The following is a 10,863-nucleotide window of genomic DNA, read 5'->3' as shown; positions in this document are numbered from 1 at the left end:
ATCCATGTACTGCTCCTTCACCAGTGGTTTAGTGATGTGAGCTGCGTGTGTGTGTGTGTGTGTCTGTGCCTGTGCATGTGGTGTGTGTGTCGTGTCGTAGCGCCTGCATGGCTCTGTGCCTCACCATCACTACCTGCCACTAACCAGCCACATCACCGCAGCTGTTGCCTTGACAACAATCAGCCAATCAGCAGCCTTTCCCAACAGCATCACGAGTCTGAGTAGATAAAGCAACAGATGTCATCGAAGGTTTCTGCGATCTACTTACGATGCTTTTGGGAAACACAGCTGGGATCAGTTTTGCCTGACGCAGTGGATCGTACTCCTCCCTTCTTCACTGAGAGACACACTGGAGCTCCAGGCATATCTATAAATGTACAACACATACAGTTACACAACTAGTCTGTAATCAAGTCTCTTCTGCTCACCAAGGCTGCATTTATAATAAAATAAAATATTATTAGAATGTAAGTCAGCTGTTTTCTGTGTGAATATCTCCAGTATTTTAAAACTTTAATTTATTTCTGTGATGCATTCACTTTTTATCGATTTAATGCATCCTTGATGAAAACAAGTATTAAGTATTGTTCTAAAAAAAAATCTTACTAACTTCTGAACGGTAATGTATCACAGTTACTACAAACATATTGAGCAACTGTGTTCAACACTGATAATAATCAGAAATGTTTCTTGAGCAGTAAATCATCATATTATCATGATTTCTGAAGATCATGTGACACTGAAGACTGGAGGAATGATGCTGAAAATACAGAAATAAATTACACTTTAACACAGATTCACACAGAAAACAGATGATTTACATTAGAATAATATTTAATGTCTTTTACTCTATTTTTGATCAAATAAATGCAGCCACTGTGAGCAAAAGAGACTTATGTTGTAGAGGATAAATCACTGCCCTTGAAAAGAAGTCCAGCCCAGCGTTTGTTTCCTGTTCTACTTCCTGTGTCATGACTTCAGTGATGGACAGGAGCTGCTGCTCTCTCGGTTTTCACTTTGACTTTATAAAGCAACAGTTAATGAATTTAACTAAATAAGTTAAGTAAATTACAAATAAATGATATATACATAATGGTGTGTGTGTATATATATATATGTATGTATGTATGTATGTGTTATCTGTTTATCAGCACTTGGCCTATTAAGTAAATATAGTAGACGTGTGTTTGGAGGGGTGTGAGAGTGACAGACAGATTGACAGACAGAGAGACAGAGAGAGAGAAACAGACACAGAGAGACTGAGAGATGGACAGAGAGAGAGACAGACAGAGAGAAGGACAAAGAGACAGACGGACAGACAGAGAGACAGACAGACAGAAAGACAGACAAAGGAGATACATATACTTAATTATTTTACGAATCTGTTTTTGTTTTATGTATTATATAATTGTTTATTCCTTATTCATGTAATGTACAATGCTTTGGCAATACTGTGCAAGTCATGCCAATAAAGCTCATTTGAATTTGAATTTGAAAGACAGACAGACTGAGGGATGGACAGATAGAGAGATGGACAGATAGAGAGACTAATTTTTTTTTATTTTTTTTATGTGATTATATATGTACAATATTGACATGAATAGTTTTTTTTTTTTTTTTTTTTTATTATAATTATTATTATTTTTTTTATTTTTTATCTACATATCTGTACATCTTTATATATGTATAACTTGTTCACTGTTTATTGCTTTGGCAACATTGTGCTGTTTCACAGTCATGCCAATAAAGCTAATTTGAATTGAATTGAATTGAGAGACAGACAGACTGAGGGATGGACAGATAGACAGACAGACAGATGGACAGACAGAGAGATAGAGAGATGGACAGACAGACAGGCCAGACATGTGTTTGATTTAAGCTCTTAATGGTGTGCTGTGTCTCTCTCTCTCTCTCTCTCTCTCTTCATCAGGCATAAAGCCATCCAGAGTTTCCATCATCTTCTTCCTCCTCACACAGGAAGGCCGTGTTTGTTTGTTTCCTCTGGACGTCCATCCTGTGCCGTAACGGGTGTCCTTTAATCGTCAGAGGGACGTGTCTCGCCTCAGTCCTGCTTCTTCTTTTCATTCTTCGGGTGACGTGACGTCGTCTTTGGGCTCTTCATCTGCTCCTCTCTCTCGTCTCTGATCTGCTGATAATCGATGTCAACACTTTCATCTGTCGTCGTTTCCGTCACAGTTCCTTCAGACGGAAACACTGTTAATTCTGCAGATTTGATGGTTTTGTCTCTTTTTTGTTGTCTATGGGTTCGAGTGTGTTTCGTCATTAGTGTTTCACAGAAACTTGCTCTTGATACTGTTTTGTTTTGTTTTTTGTAATCTATGATAAATGATGAATTCATATTGCTTGAGGATGTATGTGATGCATCCAAAGTCAAACAACACAAGAGAAACGTCACAGCTGCGTTGATGTGTTTATCTTCACAGTCTAAGTGACCTTTACAGTGTTCACATTAACGCTTGCTGTGGGATTGATGCATTAGTCAGCTGTGATATTATACATCAAATATCTATGAAGCCTGTTTCTGCCATGGAATAAGACAATTAAAAAGGTAACTGTGACTTTTTATCTCACAATTCTTACTTTATATAAGATATAACCTCAGAATTGTTTTATCCTGTGGTGGAAACGGGCTTCTGTATGTTTCGGCTCTTAGCTCTTGTGTGTGTTTATCAGCCGTGGAGAGACAGATGCTCCTGATTCAATCCACATGCTCATATTTCACCTGCAAAGGGAACAATCTTCAGCTGTCAGTATTCAGAGCCAGAACATTTCAGACATTCGCTGACTCGGTCCAAGAGAACATGAGGTTTGGTCGCAGCTGATGGAGGGAACAGTGTTATTCTGAGCGACTCTGCTGCAGTAAATACTTTCATTGAGCTTGTTGAATGTGTTGAAGGCCAAATGCAGAGACGTTTAACACAATCGTTCTATGAAAGCCTTTCGTGACTGTATTATATCTCTGAATGTGCGGTCAGTTCAGTTTACACTAGTGCTGCAGGCCTCATTTATTCCGTTTTCACTAATGAATGATATTTGCTTCATTCCAAACACACACATGATGATGATGATGATGCTGCGGTAGAAAACAAACAAATGTTGCTCTTAATAATGTGTTTGTGTGTTGTGGATTGCTGCATATTTATTGGTTTATCTTGGTTTTAATCTGAGCGTTTGTGTTCACTATCATAGTGAGTAGATCTACTAATGAATATATAAACACATTACTCCACTGCATTGTGACGGTTGTTAACATATAAACAATAAAGGTTTATTTCTAAAGTTTCTCTTCGTTCTGTATCAGTGTGTTTAATAACGATGATCTGTTTCTATATTGAGATCACATGCTTTTGAGTTATCTAATAAATAATGAAACCTTTTTTTTTTTTGCATTACTTGTTTTTTAAAAAACAAAAAATATATATATTTTGCTGGGAACCAAACTTTTTTGGTTCTCTTGACTAACACTGTCATTTCAACAAGTCCATGGGAACCAAACTGTCTGGTGGATTTTTCGGGTGGACTGTTCCTTTAAAGCAGTGATGTGCTCACATGACCCTGTACATGATAAACACACTGGATCCAGCACAGATGATGTGTGTGTGTGTGTGTGTGTGTGTGTTCAGTAAATTGAGTGTGTGTGTGTGTGTGTGTGTGTGTGCAGGATGGCAGTGGTGTTCTGCAGCGCAGTGGTTCTATCGCTCGTCTCAGAGATGATGTGTGTGTGTGTGTGTGTGTGTGTTCAGTAAATTGAGTGTGTGTGTGTGTGTGTGTGTGTGTGCAGGATGGCAGTGGTGTTCTGCAGCGCAGTGGTTCTATCGCTCGTCTCAGAGATGATGTGTGTGTGTGTGTGTGTGTGTGTGCAGGATGGCAGTGGTGTTCTGCAGCGCAGTGGTTCTATCGCTCGTCTCAGAGATGATGTGTGTGTGTGTGTGTGTGTGTGTGTGTGTGTGTGTGTGTGTGTGTGTGTGTGTTCAGTATACTGAGTGTGTGTGTGTGTGTGTGTGTGTGCAGGATGGCAGTGGTGTTCTGCAGCGCAGTGGTTCTATCGCTCGTCTCAGAGATGCTCTGCGCAGGAGCAGTGAGATGCTGGTGAAGAAACTCCAGTTACACACACCTCCAGACACACACTACAACAAGTATGAGCACACACTTTATACTGATTATTATTTAGCATTTTCAGTATACTTCATAATTCTTTTGGTTGTTTATATTAATTTCGTTTTGTTGTCATTTGCTTCCCATGTTACTTTAGTTAATAAAATATTTTTTATTGTTTTAGTCTTTAACTTGATCAAGTAAACAGAGTTCTGTTATCGACAGATGAACACAGAGTCTGGAAGAAAACCTTCAGAAACTGTACAGATTTGATTTACAAATGTTCTTCTGCTGTAGATGAACAGGGCTTTGGGTTTGAAGACGTTCATGTGTGTTTATCTCTGTAGAATGAAACGCACCGCTTCACTAAACGTCCTGAACAAGACGGGAGACGAGTCCTTACAGGTAACTGATATCACTGAAACAGTCTTCTAGCAATTACACAAAAAGTCAGATCTGCAAGATATAAACTCAAAACTGAGAGGAAAAATTTAAAACTGAGATGTAAAGTTGCAGTTATGTTTACAAATTTAATTCTGTAATGTAAACAAGCTTCCATATTAAGAGGAAATCTAATAAGAGTTTATCCAGACGCAGATGATGTGAATGGCTCAGATCAGCTTTATTTAGAGAGTCATTGAGAGTCACAGCAGGAACATGAGTTCAGCGAGCGGATGCTGAGTCAGTGTTGAGTCCATGTCTTCCTCACCTTCTGTTCTGTTCTGTTCTGTTCTGTTCTGGTCTGGTCTGGTCTGTTCTGCTCTGTTCTGGTCTGTTCTGGTCTGGTCTGGTGTTCAGAGTCTGTGCGGCCGGCGGCTGAGAGACACTCGAGGTTTGAGCTCCAGTAATGTGGATCTGTACAGCAGCAGTTAAACCAGACCCGAGCGGCTGCTGTTACCTGAAGAAGACATGAATATGCCCTGGACACTGGTCAGGGAGCACATTAGTGATCAGGAGACGTGTCTTCTGCTGTCCTCCCACTATACATGTGCTGTATGATGAGGATTTACGGGTTAACTGATGTGAGCGAATGTCTATATCTCTCCGAGGAAAGGAGTTCTTTCTTTTCATCTGGTTTGGGTTCATACTGGATTTAGAAACTCATTACGAAAATCAGAATTGAAGAGAACTTGCTGTGCTGAAATTATGAAGATCACAATGATCAACACACACACACACACACACACACACACTGTGCTGTTTCTCTTTTAATGCTCAGGCTGATGCTGCGTCTCTTAAAGGTCACTATATCATGAATATTCAGCTCACTGTATAAAGATGTCAGACTATATCTACAGACATGACATAACTGGGTCATAATCTGTAAATGCTGCAAGATTACACATAAAACCACTGATGTCTGTTATTTTCCTGTTTCTTTACAACAGGGACTCGCTTCATTTGAGGAGTCCCTGATTTCACTGCATGCAAGTCTTAATATTGTCATGGTATCGGGGTTTTCCTTTTTTTATTATTATTGCATGAATATTATCAGAATATAGATCATTCAGGTTTATGGATTATGGATTTTGTGGTGGTGTAGATGTATTATGGGTGATAAATGTATTGTAGATAGCAGAACAGACGCACTGAGGATCTTGGTGGTTTTACACTGGATCCTAGCGGCTCTCAGACCTGGATCTGGGAGAAAATGCTTCTGTTCGTTTGAGATGATGATATTAGTGATGCACACCAATGCATATTTATTGAACTCATTGATATTTGCCATTAAAGCGTTTGTTGTTAAAGATGTAGCCCACAGCTGTCCTTCATGCATTGGGCTGAGACGTCATGAAGTGCTGTTTCTGATGTTAGTGTCTGATCTGAGGTTCTCTCTGGTTCTCCAGGAGCTCGTCAGTGTGGATTCAACCTGCAATAAACTGTTACCATTCATGTCATTTACTTGTTACCATCAGTGCCATTTATTTCTGCCCAAATGTGTTGATAATAATACATTAATGTTAATAAATTGTGAAGATTTTTACACTCTTCTCCAAGATCGCTTCTTTTTTAAAGATTTGTCATTGTAAAATTGCATCAGCATTGCATCAGTGTCTTTCATCAATGGATGCTATACTTGGGGTTCGCGAATCATCAGTTCGGGAGTTCGGAGCAGGGTCGCGAATTATTTGAATCAGTTCGAGTTTGTAGCGGGTTCGCGAATCATTTGAGTCAGTTCGGGAGTTCAGAGCGGGTTCGCGAATCATTTGAGTCAGTTCGGGAGTTCAAAGCGGGTTCGCGAATCATTTGAGTCAGTTTGGGGGTCGCAAATCATTTGAATCACTTCGGGAGTTCGGAGCAGGTTCGTGAATAAATTGTTCGTGGATGTTTCGACGTGGAAAGCAGTTCGGAATGGAAATATTGATATTTTATTTGTTAACAACATACTTGTTGTACCTTAAAATCAGAAAATGTTATGAAATTAGAGAACTAAGCCAATAGAGTTCAGAGTGTGATTCATTTGAGTCAGTTCGGGAGTTCAAAGCGGGTTCGCGAATCATTTGAGTCAGTTTGGGGATCGCGAATCATTTGAATCAGTTCGGGAGTTCAAAGCGGGTTCGCGAATCATTTGCGTCAGTTCGGGAGTTCAAAGCCAGTTAGCTAATCATTTGAATCAGTTTTGGGGTTTGTTTTAATGATGTGCTTTTTAACAGTATCAAGTATATTCAAAAACTAAACAAATTGTGCCTAAAAAGTGCAAGCATCTAATGTAAAGTTACATGTTGAAGTCATACTAGTGCGCGTGCACGTGCATTTTGAGTGCGTTCCTTCACTGCATTATTCTGTGTATTGAGTGTACTGTGTATTATTAAATGTTGCAGAATAATGTAATATATGAATGAATAATATCCTAAAGAACCTTTTTGCCAAAAGGGTTCTTTCTTCTCATTATAGAACCTTTTTAGCATCAAAGGTTCTTTGGAGTTGAGTAAAGAACCCTATGGTTCTATATAGAACCCCAATAAACCTTTTTTTCTAAGAGTGTGATGTCATAACGTTCACCTTGGAGATTGAAAATGTTTCTTTTTTGAGACCCCAGGAGCCCAAATTCAGACCCAGAACAATAAAAGCCACAGAAGAGGAGGGAGTTCAAAGGAGGAATCTTTATATTACCAAACTGCAGCGAGAGGAAGAGTAGATATAAGTCATGATCTGCAAGATTAACCACAATCCAGTGATGGAGTACTCGAGTCCGACTCCAGTCACTTTTCTTTGGACTCGAGTCCGACTCGTGACTCGTGGACTGGTGACTCATACTTGGACTCGGACTCGAGGATATATAAAATCAGACTTGAACATTCATTACGTTGTTTTTGACTAAAAATGTTATAAACTCTCCAGATCACACAGATGGCCAGTCCGTCCCTGGTGTTCTGTGCTCGTCTTAGTTAACACAATAACTAATGGAACCTTAATGTAAGGTGTTACCATTATTATTATTTTTTTTTTTATTGCGAAACCTGCACTTCTTTAATAATGATCCTTCCTCAGTGAAGTCGAGCAGCAGAAGTTTTGTGGCAGGACTAATATTACTGACCTATTTTGGGGTGAAGTAAATAAGAAAGACTAGTTTCACACGTCACTGTTTATTACAGTGCATTCATCATTTGCTGGGTTTTAAAATAAAAATAAAATATATATTTTTATTCTGATTTAATTATTAAAATGCCTTTTAATGTGCTGCTCAGAGTCATCACATCAAGTGCAGCCATGAAACCCTTCGAAAGAAACCAAGTCATCCGTGCTCAGGTGAAGCGTCTCTCGGTGTTTCCCGGTTCTGCCAGCGGGATGCAGCATTGGACGCGTTTTCCCGGAGAGAGAGGAGCGCGGAAACCGGAAGCTCCGGAGAGAGAGAGAAAGCGAGGGAGAGAGAGAGAAAACCAACCCGGGACCGAGTAAAGTGAGCTGTTTCCGACGATCCCCTGTGCGCCGACAGTCTGACCGGAACACGGAGATCACCGCACCTCACCGGGACTCATCTACCGCCCCGAGCTCACTCCGCGCCGCGTCAGCTCAGTCCGGTGTTTGCGTGTCGTGAAGGAGAATAATCGCACTCTGTGAACGCGTCTGACCCGTGGCGCACCTGCGCGTCCCCGGAAGACATGCACGGATCACCGGGGACCGACACCCACAGGAGTTCCGCGCTCCGCACCGGAAGACGAAGATCCGACGCTCTGCTGGCCATCACCCTCATCGTGTGTCTGAAAGGTAAGAGCTTCAGCTCGAGCTGTAACGCGTCGGTGACGGTAGAGAGACGGATCTGGAGTTCAGCTGAAGTTATGTCCGGTTTGATTTCCAGCATCTAATCAGAGAGAGCTTGTGTAAATGAGCTTCATATCGATCAGAAATCAGTGTTCATCATCACATGTGCCTCGGTGATCGTGTGTGTGATGACTGGAGCAGAAGAACAATCACACACACACACACACACACACACACACACTGATCGATCAGCATCATGAACACACACTCATTACTGTATTAAACATGTTCCTCTGATTATACTAAACAAAACACTTTTTTAGCAACGTCATTTTACCCATTTAAAATAAAGTGATTAATATAGATTTAAAAATAAGTTTAAATCGTACACCTGGTTTTAAATGATTAATACAGTATTATAGTGTGTAGGAAAAACACAACAATAATGTCATCTAAATGAAATCTTGTATAAAGCTGAGATGTGACAGGGTTTCTTAATTCTCCCTTCCTCAAAGCCTTAATAACTCTTAATGTACAGTCTTGGCATTAACTGAACATCTTCCTCCGTGTTTGTCTCGTTTCCCAGGTCAAACATCGAAATATCTTTAAATCAAAAACATTTTCTGTTGAGAAACTGATCAAAATGAAGCCGAGAGCTACAGATGAAGCGAGTGCTTCCTAAACTGAGCTGTAGACGTCTGTGTCAGCACGATCTATTCCTGATATCTGTCAGCCGTCTGTCCTCTCAGTCCCTCAGGAAGGAGCTCGTCCGTCTGTCAGTGTTAATGAAACACTCCACTGTTTCTGAAAAAGCGCTCCATGAATGATGTTCAGGTGATGGTTTCGTGCGGCTGTGAGATGTTTATTAGAGCTCATTCTTCAGAGGATAGATGATGAGACGTGTTTCTGCTGCTGTTTGAAACCTTCCTTTCTTTAGACTGAACCTGCTCTGTGTTGGTGTGAGATGATTCCTGACCGGCTGAGTGTGTTATATGACGTCACACACTGACCTCTGGCCATCAGAACACTACTAATCCACTTTACAGGAGTATAATCTGATTATGTGTGTAAGGAGACACTGAAGAGCGACGAACACTCGAGCGCTCTGCCAGTGTTTGTCAGATATGATCAGATGAGAGTTTTGAGATGTTTGAGATGTTTGAGCTGATGTGAGTACGCCGGGCTGGATGACGGATCCAGACACACACTTCTGCTCCAGCAAGCCTCCTCGTAGCTGTCTGTATGATGATGTTTTATGTATTTGGGTCAGCCATATTCACCACCTCCTGAGAGTGGTTTGTTTAGAAATGTTCAATATATTCTCACTTGTGTTCTAAAGCACAGGAAGTGTTGTTTCTGACGCTGAGGCTGTGATGGACGTAATAATGAAGTGTTTAGAGGACGTTTGTCAAGCGTCCAGCGCGTCTCAATCCTGTGAATGAATCTCGGATTAACCCTTTCCTCACCGAGTTCCCCTGAGCCTCTGTTAAACACGCGCGGTGTGTGATTACTCGTGTAACGAGCGTGACCCCATCACTAACGAGCCTCCTCCTGGATGAAGATGTGTGTGTTCCTCCATCAGACCTCGTTAGTCAGGCTCCACCGGTTCTCCATCATCTGCAGCAGGTGCGAGATGAATGAAATCCTCCTTCATCTACAGCATCTTCAGCTTCATGAAGCGTTTCCTCCGGGCTTTATAACACCGACATGGGCTTCCAGTCTAATTATCTAATTATAGCTGCTCTCAATACAGCGCTGTGTGTTTTCTGCAGAGTTTAAAGTGTGTGTGAGACACAGACTGATGGAAGAAGCACACTCTCTGCTGAAGCAGTTACTGGGGAGAGCGAGACACTGCTCTCAGCCTCGTCCTGACCTGGTTGTGCTTCTCCCGCTGGGGAAACCAGACTTCAGACGCTAATGGAGCCGAACATCAGAAGACTGCAGTCTCCATCAGAGCGCTTCATGAGCCTCATTTCTGTATTTGTATTTATTTATTTATTAAGCACTTTTACACAACTTGTCACTGATCAAAGTGCTGTACAAACACATAAACAATCATTAACACCACATGTAAATAACCCGTCGTTCCTCCGTGCTGACCCGAGGCTCTCAGGCGAGCGGATTACTGCAGCACACAGGGGCCTGATACTGACACCAGGGGCCCGGCGTCGCTCATCTCCATCACAGATAGCATCTCAAACACTGCAGACGTTTGCATGAGTGAAGCGTGTGAATCTGTGCGCTGGCGTGTTTTGATCGTTGCGTGCCGTGTTTGCAGCGCTGGTTAATAAAGCGTGAGTAGATGCAGAGCTATGTTTGATCGCCCGCAGCGCTGGAGCCACTCGGCTGGAATATTTGGTTCAGTGGCTTTCTAGAGAGCATCTCTCGGCCTTCCTGTGTGTGTATCGACTTCCCTCCTCTGAAGACACAGAGCCGTGTGTGTGTGAGAGCGTTTCTAGCGCTTGATGCATCACTGCTCCAGGCTCATCTGTCACTGTAACGTTTCAAAGGATGTAAACCAATAAAAGTGTCATCTACAGTGCT

General features: G+C 41.5%; 2 protein-coding genes across 10 annotated transcripts in view; both read left to right on the top strand.

Moving 5' to 3' along the window:
* The window catches only part of LOC113112303 (kinesin light chain 1-like), a 15,405-nt gene extending 9,305 nt beyond the window's left edge, over nucleotides 1–6,100 (top strand). For 3 of the 9 annotated variants that reach the window (XM_026277744.1, XM_026277743.1, XM_026277742.1), the window contains one exon: nucleotides 1,931–3,303. In XM_026277744.1, coding sequence (XP_026133529.1) covers nucleotides 1,931–1,936 — 6 coding nt within the window. In that variant the 3' untranslated portion in view covers nucleotides 1,937–3,303. Of the gene's footprint in view, nucleotides 1,288–1,930; nucleotides 3,304–3,682; nucleotides 3,976–4,032; nucleotides 4,158–4,463; nucleotides 4,522–4,914 lie in introns of those variants that run through there. The other 6 variants (XM_026277737.1, XM_026277736.1, XM_026277741.1 and 3 more) reach the window with 4 other exon arrangements.
* Nucleotides 6,101–7,830: 1,730 nt separating this feature from the next.
* The window catches only part of ptk7b (protein tyrosine kinase 7b), a 28,518-nt gene continuing 25,485 nt past the window's right edge, over nucleotides 7,831–10,863 (top strand). The window contains exon 1 of the mRNA XM_026277732.1: nucleotides 7,831–8,325. Within this exon, the coding sequence (XP_026133517.1) occupies nucleotides 8,220–8,325 (106 nt within the window). The 5' untranslated portion in view covers nucleotides 7,831–8,219. The remainder of the gene's footprint in view (nucleotides 8,326–10,863) is intronic.

Source organism: Carassius auratus, chromosome 13, assembly GCF_003368295.1.
Source record: "Carassius auratus strain Wakin chromosome 13, ASM336829v1, whole genome shotgun sequence".
Classification (NCBI taxonomy): domain Eukaryota; kingdom Metazoa; phylum Chordata; class Actinopteri; order Cypriniformes; family Cyprinidae; genus Carassius; species Carassius auratus.
The sequence above is the reverse complement of the archived record's forward strand: the minus strand, read 5'-3'. Positions and strand labels throughout refer to the sequence as shown.